At 41.6% G+C, this 14,468-nt stretch overlaps 1 protein-coding gene across 2 annotated transcripts in view; it reads left to right on the forward strand.

The window, feature by feature from the left end:
- Positions 1-14,076, forward strand: part of fgf14 (fibroblast growth factor 14) — a 109,049-nt gene extending 94,973 nt beyond the window's left edge. For both annotated transcript variants that reach the window (XM_080290325.1, XM_026145931.2), the window contains exons 4-5: positions 12,900-13,098; positions 13,781-14,076. In XM_080290325.1, the coding sequence (XP_080146451.1) occupies positions 12,900-13,098; positions 13,781-13,923 (342 nt within the window). In that variant the 3' untranslated portion in view covers positions 13,924-14,076. The remainder of the gene's footprint in view (positions 1-12,899; positions 13,099-13,780) is intronic.
- Positions 14,077-14,468: the final 392 nt, after the last annotated feature.

Genomic DNA, 14,468 nt, shown 5'->3' on the forward strand with positions numbered 1-14,468 from the left:
GGAACCGGTTCTCAACAAGAACCGGTTTTCGATACCCATCCCTAGTGTGGAGTGACACATCAGTGTCCAATGTAGTGGTTTATGTGCAAGTATATCATCAACACTGAAACCAATACAAGAAAACAGCTGTGGAATAGCTGTCCACTGTAGTGACCAATATGCATGAAAGGGTTAAGCTAATATGTGGGGGTTCCAAAGGAAGTTGGAGATGGGGGAGTCCACAGATCTAAACCAGTCAGGTGACAGTGAAACCATCATTTAAGGGGTAGAGACTTACATCTACTCAGATCGTCTTCCACTTTCTTTAAAAGTGCCATGTGGTTCCAGATTACAATGGAGAATAAGAAGAATTATAGAGCAAGCAATAGATCGGAGAACTGTAGATTTTAACCAATTTATCAAATACTTTTGAGAAAGAGTTTATCAATTCAGAGAGAGTGGTTTGCCAATGCTGGAGAAATAGTAACACATCATCCACATATGTTCTGCTCCTAGTGGTTTGATTAAAATTGCAAACAGTGAGGGGGAGAGTGGGCATACCTGCCTCCTCCCTCTGGAGACATGCTGTTGGGGAACGCTATAATATGTTTAACCAGTTTATGAAAGAGTTCCCAAAACCAAATTTGTGTAAAAGTTCCAGATAAAAATTCCCAGTTACCTCCATGAAATCCATTTTCTGCATCTAGAGACAATATTGTGGTTTAATTGTTTTTACTGCATGAGTAGTCAAATTAAGCAATCTATGTGTATTTGTTGATGAGTGTCAACCTTTTATTAAACCAGTTTGATCCAGACGTGTTATGAGAGGTGTTATCTTCTCTCATCTTTTTGAGACGGCTTTGCAGATTATTTTAAGGTCAACGTTAATAAGGGATATTGGACAATAGCTGGTGGGAAATACAGGGTCTTTTTCTGGTTTTAGCAGGAGACTAATCTTGGTAGAATTCATATTTGGTGGTGGTCTGCAATTTTCCCTGATTTTCTGCAACATTCTGTGGAATTTTCCACAATTCTGCTGGAAATCCACCACTACCTGGAACCTTTTCATTGGGCATGCTTTTCAGGGCTTCCTGCAGTTCACCTGATGTCAGTGGTGAACCCAGTGCCATCTGATCATTTCCAAAGGGTTATGTTGTAAAAAAAAAAAAAATTTTGTAAAAGTCCCTGAAAGTGTTGTTTATTCTTTCAGGGTCATATACCAAGTTACTTATTTTTAACTGACTAGCTAGAAACTGACATGATCAGTTACCATGTTCAAAATTTTGCAAGCAAAGTCTTTGTGGTTACATTTTGTTTTTTGGTCAATAATTTCATTGAATTCTACTTTTGCGTATTTTTCTCAGCATTTCCTGTTCCAGCTAGGACACACAGGCTTCTTCTAATGATTTAATGGTTTCTTCTAATTCCTGAATATGTTTGTTTTCGCTTTTCTTCTTACGTGATGAAAATGAAATATTTTTACCTGTCATCACAGCTTTCCCTGCCTGCCAAAGAACAATTGCTGATGTTCCAGACAGGTCATTATAGTCTAAATAGAAAGCCCGTTCTTTTTTAAAATATTTAATAAAGTCTTCATCTTTATGCAATGATGTATTAAATCTCTGCGTTTTACTTACCGGAATGACCTTCTTATTTACTAGAGTTGATCGCTGACAGCTATAGGGTTTATCTCAGTGTCTGAAATGTCACTCAACAGTGAGCTGCTGACCAGGAAATAATCCAGACGAGATTAGGAGTGATGGACATGTGAGACGAAAGTATATCCCCTACGGTTGCTGTGAAGAGATCGCAATGAGTTGCAAAGCCTGGGTCTGTAACTGCGTTGAGTACTGTGGAATTAATATTTTTATGTATTAAAACTGCTATTCTCCTTTGCCTAGAGTTATAGCAGGCTGAGAACACATTAGGAAACTCTGGGGTTTTAAGTGGATCTGTATCTGTGGCAGGTCTATGAGTCTCTTGTAGGGGTCGTGGTAGAGTTGTCCGTCCATGTAGGGCCAGTTCACGGCAATGACAGCACAGGGGCCCTTCTAAATGAAGCTGCGTTGGATGGGGAACAGGACCTTGAGTCACTCCAGGATCTCTTTGGGGAACTGGTTTTTTATGCTAAAGTTTGTTCTTTTCCTTCCACCTGCACCTTGAAATGTTCGAATTTGGCCACAATATTCGGGCGTCAAGTCTCCTGGCTCTGAGGTGATGGACCCAGTGGAAGGTGATGTTCTTCACTGTGTCCCATGGAAGCTTCAGGTGGGTCTCGGTGAAGGTTTTAGTGGTAACTTCTGCTTCCTCTTCAGCAGATTCTGGGATGCCTGACAACATCAGGTTATCTCACGTGCTATGGGCCTGGAAATTGATCATCTTTTTTTTTTTTAAATGCAGTAAGAGACTTGACCGTGTCCTGTAGCATAGCATTTTCCAAGGATCCCCTTAAGAAGTGGAATTCCAGGTGTAGAATTTCGACCAGAGACAATCTCGGGTGGATGCTGGACAATCGCTTATTGATTTAGTCCAAGATGTCGGCAAGTCTTTACCGGGCAGCAATGTTGTTCCGGGTTCTGCTGGGTCTGCTGAGTCTTCTCTTGGAAGATGAGAAGATGGTGACATGTTCTTGGCTGGGGAGGAGGAACTCTAGGCTTTCTTCCTGACAATAGCATCAAAGCGCCAATCAATTTATTCCTGAAGAGTGTACAAATTCTCCTTCGCTTTCTTCCAGGGTGGTGGAAACAATTATCCAGATGGGTTTTGCTGTTCGTCAATTGTTTGGAGTGTTTAAGCTTCAGAAAGTATTTCTTTCATTCTGATCCACCATTGAGTTTTGTTCACCAAGTTTCCATCGTCTGACATCACTACAGCATTTTCCGCATCTCAAGCTGTTTAAGTGCAAAACAGTGAGAGTCACTTACAAGTGAATCTACATGGAGGGGACCTGCATTTCCTCTTAGAAAATCTGGGACACTTTTCCTGAGGGTGTAAACAACTCAAACAGAGCAGAGACAGAAACGCTGAAGAGAGGAAGCTCTGTACCTGCAGACTCACCTCTTGGGTTTTTTTTGAAGGGGGGGGGGGGGCTTGCATTGTAAGCCTTGAGTATCCTTGTTTCTTTTTGTTTGTGCTTGGACTTGTGCAAATGTCCATGCACTCTTCTAGAAATACATGTCAACATGTCTGAGATATGCTTGTCAGCTTGTTGCACAGAATAGATTGCTGACTTGCCCGACAAAAGATGACAAGCCAATCTAGCAAAAATCCGGCTGCCTTGACACCAATCTGGCCCCAATTTAAGGATCAACAGCAGCAGAGTGGACAAAGACACACACATACGCACACATTTAATCCCCACTGATCTAGGCGTGGGTGGTTGCACTTTGTGTATTTGCTCACCAGCAGGCTCTCTTGCAATGCGGTTTTTTTAATTGAATATGAACAGAATATTTTTTCTCATATACTTCTTCGCTACAATCTGCAGTGATTTATTCTGAAACCTTTCAATGGTTTCCACTTCCCACACATTCAAACTGACCCCAGTGAAATAAGTTTAGGGGTGGTGTTTGTTGCAGTGTTGAAAATATTCAAAATTAATGAAACTGATATTAAATAAATATCTCATTCCAAGATTTTCAATATCACAAACTGGAGGACAGTAGTGGCATAAATCTTGCTGTTTTTGTGTAATTCTGTTGTGCATGAAGTCTGTTATACAATCTATAATCATTCATGGCAGCATTAAGCCCTCCAAAACTGTCTTTTGAGGGCATTTGAGATTTTTTTGAAAGTTTCTTACTGAACCAGCAGAGCACTCCAAGCCAAGAAAGGCACTTTTTATTCTTTTTAAACCCAGATCCTAAATATTTATTGGATATCGCATGCTACAGATTCATCTCTCACTGAGAAAAGCATCATTTCCCTACAGCAAGGTTTTTTTGTGCATGTTTGTGTCTCTGTGCTTGTGTGCACATGTGTGGGTGTGTAATGAGCCAAGGGAGCTGTACTGGTTTGGTGTTAAAGGCTCTGTGCCTTCAGGGAAACTTTATTGAAAGCTTAAGTGCTTCTGGTGGCCAAACACTTTAAGGGTGCCACTGTTTTCTACCACCCTTCCAGTAAACAGTATGTAGGTTAGTGCAGCACATGCATTTTTGGTCATTTGTGTTAAGCTTGCAGAAGCATATTAAGTTAGTGCACATAAATGAACTGATATGATATGCTGAAGTATCTATCTACTTCAGTGAATAAGGAAATATCTTCATCTTCCTCTATAGAATACAGAATGAAATTTGATTTCAGCATATCCAAAGACATTAAAATATGAAAAATAAACAATAAAGTGACTCAATTTTAAGCATTATGTCTTATTGTGTTTTATTCTTCATCATTATTTTTCATTATGTGTTATTTTTCTTTTCCTTTATTTTTCCAGACACGAACTCAATGATTAACAATCATCATTTAACTGCATTCTCCAAGCCGCTCATAAAACACGGTGTTATTGCACATTTGAGTCAGTGCTGGAAAGCATGACAGCTTCACTTTGTGCAGATCCAAAGATCTGTGAAGACAAGGAACAAAGTCAAGAGATATTTCTCTGACATTATGCCTTTGAGGTTTAGACAGGAAGTCATCTTTATCTTACTTTGACTTTTGTCATCTGTTTTCTTTTTTGAAATGCTTCTTTAAATAAACTCCCTGCCGTTAAGTTTAAGCTTTCGTTTGTAAGTTTTCCAAGATGTATATGTTATTGTCGTAACATAATTTAGCTCTTATAAGCACATATGCTTGTGTGTGATGTGCGTTCAGATCGTTTAGGGAAAAGAAAGAAAGAAAACGGAAACTGTACACCGTGTCCGTACACAATTCATCCAGCTGTTTACTACCAGCTCTCCTCATTGGGTCCCGTCTCCTTCTCTTTCTCTGAGGGTGATAATCAGACAGGTCTGCCGAAGCCCCCGTTGTCTGCACACACTGTCGACGTGACTCTTATACATATGAGAGCAGCTTGGCATTGTAAATGCAGCTCAGCTTTCTAGAGGTTGACCTTTTTCCATGGATTAACAGGTTTTATGCTGGCAGCATTAATAAACAATTTCTTCATTTCCACAGTGGGGTAGTGAGCAGTCGCTCTGCATAATAATGTGCCCCCTCCCACATGAACCTCGACTCACCTACTTTTAGGAGGCTTTGCAATCGTGACCTTTATGGAGATTTTTCCAAAGAGTCTTTGTTTTAGAGTGACTCTCTTGTTTTTAAACTGTAATTACTCTTACTCGGGGAATTTTTTAATTCATGCTCTCTCTGTATCCATGTGCCTTTTTAAAAATGTATTCTGTAGAAAGATTAACGCTCCCTTGAGCCACTTCTTCCCCCCTCAACCTTTCTCCCCATGAGTTGGTCAGTTTTTCTGTTTTGCTCTGGCTGTTCTTTATTTCTGTGCCTGTCTTTTTTGCTTTGGTGACCGGGGCTGATTATGTAGGGCTGAGCTGTTTTGGCCCTCACGCTGTCTGTGGCCAAGGTCAATTATGGCCTTCCCATTCAGAGCATGGCCAATCACGAGCCAGGGAGCCACTGATGTGGGAGCGCCAGGCGGGGGAGATCGAGTGGGAAGAAAATCAACCGTTTGGTGCCTCAAAAATGATTCGATTTTCCACTGGTGTGAAAGTGTGTAGCGTGTCTGAGTCTCCTTCTCCCTGTTCTCCTTCAATGTCACCCATGTTTTCCCAAGATATCAGTTTGATGTTGGGTAGAAAATATTTAGTGCACACCTCTGAATGTAAAGAGAGCATTTTCTGGTTTTTCATACAGCTTCAAATTCATATGTCAACATCAGAATTGCTTGGGGTCCTTTTTTGATATAAGGGGAATTTAATGCCAAAGATTTTAAACGAGGGAAAAAAAGATTTTTTGTTTTTGTTTTTACATGAACGTAACCCATGAATCTTTCAGTGAATCTGGCTTGTCCTTCTAAATGTACTATTTTGCCTGTGGTGAACACAAAACAACAAAATCAATCCCGCAGCAACATTTCTTCAAGAAAAGCACAATTGGGTTTTAGAAAAGCCAGGTGTTTGTTTTACCTTAATAAAGTCCCACTGGAATGGTGGCTTAGCTAAAGCACTCTTAAGACTCTTCCATGTACATAAAAAATATTATTTGCGACATGCCATTCAAAGAAAATTGTCTGTGAGACAAGCAAAGATCTCATTAAATTCAGCTCTAGCGGTTTACTTTTCATCTAATTAATGCAGCAAAGTAAGATTTTGTCCCTTTCAGGCAGCAAAACAAAAAAGACACCAATACCTGATTGAGTTGTTCAGAAACTGATGCTGTAACTGTTTAGCCAAGTGTCGTGGAACAACAGCAGTTATTTGAATGGGGTGAGAGTGAAGCCAAACAGCTAAAATTGATGATTAGCAACACAGGGGCACCACAGGGGACTGTCCTCTCCCCCTTCCTCTTCACCCTCTACACCACAGACTTCAGCCACTGCACAGAGACCTGCCATCTTCAGAAGTTTTCTGATGACTCTGCGGTGGTTGGATGCATCAGCAGGGATGATGAGACAGAGTACCGGGCTGTGGTCGACTCCTTTGTCACGTGGTGTGAGCAGAATCATCTGCAGCTCAACGTGGCAAAGACCAAGGAACTGATCGTGGACTTCAGGAAGACCAGGAAACACTTGACCCCTGTTTCAATCCAGGGGGTCAGTGTTGACATTGTGGAGGACTATAAATACCTTGGAGTACACATTGACAATAAACTGGACTGGGCTAAAAACACCACAGCACTTTACAGGAAGGGCCAGAGTCGTCTCTATTTTTTGAGGCGACTGAGGTCCTTCAACATCTGCCAGAAAATGCTGAGGATTTTCTATGAGTCTGTGGTGGCCAGTGCGATCCTCTATGCTGTTGCATGCTGGGGGAGCAGGCTGAGGGTCGCAGATGCCAACAGACTTAATAAACTGATCCGTAAGGCCAGCAATGTTGTGGGGATGGAGCTGGACTCCCTCAAGGTGGTGTCGGAGAGGCGGATGCTGTCCAAGATAAAGACAATGTTGGATAACACCTCCCACCCACTCCATGACATGCTGGTCAGTCACAGGAGCTCGTTCAGTGAGAGACTGAGATTACCGAAAAGCACCACTGAACGACACAGGAAATCATTCCTGCCTGTGGCCATCTCCCTGTACAACGCATCCACTTAACACACTGTTTGCTGCTACAACTACACATGTTTCTTTTCCAAATATTTATTTATAAGTGACTTATGTATGTATGTATGTATGTATGTATGTATATATATGTATATATTGTACTATTCTTAGTTAGCGTATTGTCTGTCTTGTCTTAATGTTGGTTTAAAATGGAGCACTGTAACAAAAAATAATTTCCCCCAGGGATCAATAAAGTATTCTGATTCTGATTCTGATTCTGATTAAAAGAGGCTAAATGTCTGCAGAATACTACAAATCTGGGTGACTCCCTTCAGTTTTGTTTTTTAATCTCCATTTGCCCTGTTGTAAAGTGTGGACAGGCTAAATCGTTGATCAGTTTTGGGTCAACTATTTGGAGAGGTTTAATTTCTATTTTGACACGATAAAGTTAATACGCACAATATGACTAGTACACTAATATCAACTCGGCACAACTCAACTTGGTTTTTAGGGTTTTCCATTAGGTGCTAGTTCCTGGTACCAGATACTTTTTAGTACCTGCTCAGCCGGGGCGAGCTGAGTCGATCCAAAAATATGACATCAGCAGACTGCACACCACTAATTGGCATCACTTGCTGATTAATGAGAGCGGCTTCTTCACATAAGTCAAACCGCCATTTTTGAAACCTGGCAACGAGGGAAACAGCTGCACAAAAACTGACTCAGACAAAAAGCGATAGACTGAGCAGCAGGTATACCATCGCCTTGATATCTTCAGTTGTTGTGCTGTGTTTGTGTCGCATACAAATGACATCACAGGACTTTTGGCCATGCTCCTACAGCGACGCCACACACATTGATGTGGTACTCAGTTGTAATGAAAAATGACCGAACCAACCACTCAGTTCTGAGTCGATTTGAGTAGAGTCGAGGAGCTACTTGTAGAAAAAAGGCATAATATGGGTGTACGGTAGTTTCTAGCTGTGCCTAATCTCTGCTTGGGTACTCACATACATTTTCTTGAAGTGATGAAATTAGAACAAATGAAAAAAAGAGGGATGTTTTGGGTTAAGACAACGAATATGACAAATGATATGACTGAAATACACACTTCAAATGCAATCAACATTTTGTCTGCTATAGCTGCCTCCTCTGCTCCAAACTCCAATCAAACTGATTATGTTGACCAGACGTCTCATTCCACAAACAAACCACCTCCACTTGCTCAGCCTGCATAAACAGAGACGTGCATCTATGTGAAGGCATTTGATTAACCACAATTACGGACTTGGCTCCAGCTTATAGATTGCTTTGACTCCAGGCTGTTTTGTAGGTGTTATATAAGTAATCAGTGCTGGACCGGCATCAAAATGATGTGCCTAATTACCTGGGGTGCAGCTCACCTGACGAGGAAAAAGCAGAATTAATTACCTTGTTGAATCAAGTCAAGGAACCATGAAGGTAAAAACGTTTTGCTTCTAATCGGCTCAGCAACAGTTTTCTATAGCATGAAAAATCATTTAAACCACTCTTAAAGAACAGTGGTTAGTTTGTTTAACGAATGAATTTGTTCTTTTTTTGGTGTTTTATCCAGAAGAAAAATGACAGCCGCCCCTTAAGACAGCATTTTTCCACAATTTGCTGCAAACTCTTGTGTACAGCCAATAAAACCACATTCTTTCACCTCCCTGGCAGTGTGGACTCATCCCCCCTTACTGACAACTTGGACATAATAAGCAGCCATATGACAAACTACTGCTTGCCGCTGACACACGACAAATAATGATGGGGTTGAGCTTGCGCATCATCATCCGGAGAGAATGCTTGTTTGATTTGAACGCGCTCGGGCTCGTGCTCAGGGTTTTGTCATGTAAGGCTCCGTTTTTATTGCTTCAGCCTGCGGTTTGTCTGCCTATCAGTGGATTGTCCTGCTCAGCCTCTGCGGTCTGCTATAAAAGCAGCATTAATAGTTCTGATCCTAATCCCTACATTCACCACTAGAATAGACTGAAGTTAAGTCTCTTGTGTAATGTAATCACTGTCGAGACAGACCAAAGTCAGGGAGCTGAATTTTTCTGACAAATATCTAACCATACCACCCTGACCTCTCTGTACCTCTGAAGACCTGCAATAACGATTTCAATACTTTATATCTGCAACCAACTGTGGACGTTCACAGGAGTTTTGTTTATCTGACATGTCAGCTGACGCTGGTGTTATGCATCATGCGTTTGTGCCTTCCACTCAGAAATGCCCACGAGTCCTCGAGCAAGGATAGAAAGGACACTCAAAATGCAGCCGGGTGCTTCTTAGGATCATTATTGTAATCCCGAGTGTCTTTCTGCTCCTTCCTGCTCAGCTCTCCTTTCAGCTGAATAGTGTCTGGAGGATAAGCTCTGACAGGGGTAATTCAGCAAAGCGCTAATTACATGATAATCATGGCATTGTGTGTCCTGTGTTCCAAACTAAGCATTTAGCCCATAAATAATGACCTCTGCTGTTACAGAGAGAGCCCCATCATCCCCAACTATGAAAAATCTGATATTCAAGAGAGGAGAACGTTTTTTTCTCTCCAGAGATGGCAAGATTTATTAGGCCACTGCTTTATTCAGGCTGAAATATTTCAGCAACATTTTGATGTATTACCATGAAATGTTGCTGTGAAGAAACCCCATGAGATAAATCCTGCTCAATATTCTTCCGGCTAACTGCCGTGTCTGTTAATAGTGAAAACTGTTCGGAAGAATATTGCGCAGGATTTCCGTGAAAATTCGGTAGAAAGTGTGATACATCTCAGAGAATGAACTCAAGTGACTTGGGTTTCACCTGCATTTTATCTTGCACCACTAGATACATTTGGTCATACTGTGTGAAATACTTCAACATCTAATTGTAAGGCTTCAGTCACACAGGGCTGGAAACCAGTTAACAATTCCCTGAAAACCTTTGGTCATAAGGGAAGCATATCCATTACTCAGCCGGTTGGTTAACTGCTCGATGTCACTCGGTGAAAGTAGTCGCAAAGAGGGTGCGGCACCAAGTTGTGCCTTATTCCTGAAACCACATTTTTCAAAGTGCTCATCTTATACAGTACTTAGAAGATGAATGGTGTCTGTTTCTTGTTTGCATCACACTTCTCACAGTTCTGTGGCCACTTGGCGAGCAGTAGACAAACCTTTGCAGATAAGTCTGTTTCTTTCATTCAAACTATGGGTTAGAGCAGGGGTGGGCAACTCCAGGCCTTGAGGGCCGATGTCCTGCAGGTTTTAGATGTGTCCTTGATCCAACACAGCTGATTCAAATGGTTAAATTACCTCCTCAACATGTCCTGAAGTTCTCCAGAGGCTTGGTAACAAACGAATCATGTGATTCAGGTGTGTTGACCCAGGGTGATATCTAAAACCTGCGGGACACCGGCCCTCGAGGCCTGGAGTTGCCAACCCCTGTGACAATCTAGCAGCCAAATCAATCTCAAGGAGAATTCATGTACAGCACTGTACCTAGTGACAGTCAGCCTCAGCAGACTACGCACCAACTAGTTGGGCAATACACATTTTTCCCCCAGCGACCACTGTAGCCTTGTGTGACTGAGGCTTCAGCAATCAATTTCACAATGACTGCAAGCAGCATCCAGCAACCACTTGCAAGTAGTCAGGGAGTATTCACTTTTACACACAAGAACTAAACTGAAAATCAGTGGCAACAAGTGTTATGGAGTGATATATCCAAACCTAAATTTCTGATTCAAGTCATTGTCAGTACAGTATGTATAGAGTAGGTCAGGAGAGCGGTACAACAATGCATGCAAAACACAGTGAAGGCTCTATCCTGGTTTTAGTCATATTGTGATCATACGCAATACCATCGGGGAAATGCCTGATTGGCAATGGCTTAATTTTTCAGTACGACAATGATCCCAGTGCAGTAAAAGCATGTCTGGATAGGAAAAACACACAACAGAACACTGTCAGTCATGGATTGGCCTCCCCAGAGCCCAGACCACAACGTGCGGGATCACCTTGACAGAGAACAGAACAAAAGACAAAAAACATGCAAAGAGGACTTTTGAATGTCTTTTAAGAAGCCTGGAGAACTATTCCTGAAAACTACTCCAGAGCTTGACTAAGAGAGTTCAAGAGAGTTCAGGCTGTGCAGAAAAATAAATGGGGCCACAACAAGTATTGACTTTCCAGCATTTTAGAATTGTACAAACTCTGCTTTCGCCTAATATATTGTATTTCCGTGTATGGCTGCAGATGTTTTAATAAATTGCTGCAGCTATTTCCCTGATGAAGCGTGAATCAAGACTTTTGCATAGTACTGCACAGAATGTGCAGAAATGACCTTTCTTTTCTTTCCTCTTTTGTGCGTGTGTGTGTGTGTGTGTGTGTGTGTGTGTGTGTGTGTGTGTGTGCGTGTGTGTGTGTGTGTGTGTGTGTGTGTGTGTCGGAGAACAGTCCCCAAAGATCCCCTAACCTTTCATGAAGCACCATTGTCAGATCAATATTTTACACTGGTTTATGAAGAAATGCCTGCAACAGGATAATTATTATTAGCATGCTGACACATTGAACAACTGTGAACATAATCACTGTTTTATCTACTGAAGATTAGCATAGAATCAAAGGGGTGCAGAAAAATAGATAAACAGTCATCAAAGACTCGCTTTCATAAAGATGTTTGTGTGTTTATTTTTACATTGATTAGCATAGAAATTAGTTCGCAGTGGTTAGGTGATGATATTGCATATAACACAACCATTATATTGAAGACTTTACATATTTCTAGCTGAGAAGGTACTCCTTATAGTGATCTCTAAGGAATATTGTCACTGACCCCAGACATTGAGAACCACAGCAGTATGACACTTCCTGTGGTTTTATGAACCAATTCAGTGTGAACAGCTCACAACAGATGTGGTGGATGTCTCCTTTGTACGCTTTGATTAATATACCCCAATGAATGCCTTTATTTTTAGCTTGCTGGGGCAGACAGTGTAAAAAACGTTTTTATTACCCTTCTGGCTGGAGATGAATAGGTAACAGCAGAAAGAGATGTGGTGCCTCTGTCTTCATTTGTCATAGCCAGATTGAGGTGTAAAGGATGAAAGAATCACTTGATTAGCTCTATCATTATCTGAACAAAGTCCAGAATACAGTCATAGACAAATTGCTTAAAGCAGATAGAATATGTGGGGGAAAATGAGCCCCTTTGGATTTTGCCAATTAAAAACATTGAGAAACTAGCGAAGCAAGTCTGGCTTGGCATCTGGGGTGAGGCGTGGTGGTCCTCGGGTCACAGTCTAACAATCTATACTTTCTGCCAGGAACATGAGCTAATTGACTGAACGAGTGCTCTAACATCAGATGTCAAGGTTAAGGCCAAGGAGAGAATGAGAGTTGCATCGTCAGGCTCAGCCTGAATCAGGCATGCTTACACCGACTGAGGCTCTGCAGTGCTCATCCTTTTCAAGACAGGCAGAAGTGTGAAGTTCATGTTAACTAGTTGGGTGGTTTCACATTATTCTGCACAATGTGAGTTTGAAATAAAAATGACACTTGTCCCGGTGACCCGCATTCAACATTAAATATAAATTATGACATCTTTTTTATTCTTACACAATATGAACCATGAATCATTGATTTAAGCCTGCTTTAATGTCTCCCGGTGCAGATTATAGCCTCGTGAAGTATCATTTTCATTTTTTTTTCCTAAGCATTGTTTAAAATCTGTCTCCTCCACTTTTGTCTCTCTGCAGGAACTCTTTACAGCAGAATGCAAGTTCAAAGAGTCGGTGTTCGAGAACTACTATGTGATCTACTCGTCCATGTTGTACAGACAACAGGAATCGGGAAGAGCTTGGTTCTTAGGGCTCAATAAAGAAGGCCAAGCCATGAAAGGGAACCGAGTGAAAAAAACAAAACCAGCTGCTCACTTCCTGCCCAAGCCATTAGAAGGTATGTAGCAGACATACAGAAAAGACGATTATGCATCTAAAACTGACATAATGTGCTTGACAACTGCTGCATCATACTACATGACAAGATTCCATAATACTAATTGTATAACTATGTAACTGTAAAGAATATAGTATATGTTTGATATGCTTTTGTATTTGTGTGCTGATTCATTCTTTTGCTCCTATAAGCATAGAGCATAGGAGGCAGGGCTGTTCTGTAAGTGCAGCATGAAATGTTGATAGTCCAGCAGATGCCACCATCAATCTTGTCAGCCACCAGCCTGATTGCTTCGAATTATTTAAGCAGAGAATCAAGTTGAAGTGTCCTGTCAAGGCACCGTTACAGCTGTAGTGTAGTGGCTGTAAAGTGGGGGATAATGAGACTCCTTTGCAGCTTTGTCAAAAAGTCTTTGTGTTTAGATTGTGTCTTGTGTCTCCATCAGCCCAGATAGATGAAAAAAAAAAAAGTGAGTCAGTGCAAAGCTCTGTTAATCAAAACACAAATTTATTTTCCTTCAGTAAATTGCCTATTGTCTTCAATGTGTGAGAATTTGAGGATTTTTTGTGTTTCTACCACACGTTAGGACTGAAGAACAAGAATAGGGGATAGACGCTGCTTTAGTAATTTTCAATGTGTAAACTCTCTCTGTTTTCTCTCCTTAATTTTTCACCCCTGACAGTTGCCATGTACAGAGAGCCATCTTTGCATGATGTTGGAGAGACAGTGCCCAAGGCAGCAGTACCTCCCAGTAAAAGCACAAGTGAGCCGGCAGTGATGAACGGAGGGAAACCCGTCAGCAAGCCCGACAAACCCACCACATAGCCACGCCAGTGCCTAGTGTATGTGCATGTGTTGGAGGGGAGGAATGCGACGGAGACAGGGCTTTATCCAACTAGACTCCAGACCCTTCTGCAGATCCAGGCGAACCTCCCTTTCTTTCTTCTCTCGCTCCTCCTTTTTCTCCACCTCATTCTCTCAAATTCTCCAGCTGCCTCAGCACAGGCAGATGGATTCCTGAGGTGGCCGACTTCATTCAGCCCAGGAGGGACGTGCGTTTCACAATGACGCTTCTGGCACTTTGCTTGATGATGATTCCCCCTAAAAACCTCCCCCTTGTCTATGATGCCCTGTTGCAGCAGAGTCTGTGTACCTTCAGATCTATTTTCTATACCACAGTTCACCAGCTATGTTCTGGGATAGAGACTGTATAGATAGAGTAACTATTTGGACTGTTGTCCTCTATTTTTTACAAGTGCGTCCCCCTCTCCCTTTATTTCTATCTTTAGTCACACTTTTCTCTTTGTCAAGTAACCTAGAAAACATTTTGCAAGGGGGTTGCGTGATTTTCTAAGAAACACATGAACACA

Source organism: Astatotilapia calliptera, chromosome 16 (genome assembly GCF_964374335.1).
Source record: "Astatotilapia calliptera chromosome 16, fAstCal68.1, whole genome shotgun sequence".
In the NCBI taxonomy this organism is placed as follows: domain Eukaryota; kingdom Metazoa; phylum Chordata; class Actinopteri; order Cichliformes; family Cichlidae; genus Astatotilapia; species Astatotilapia calliptera.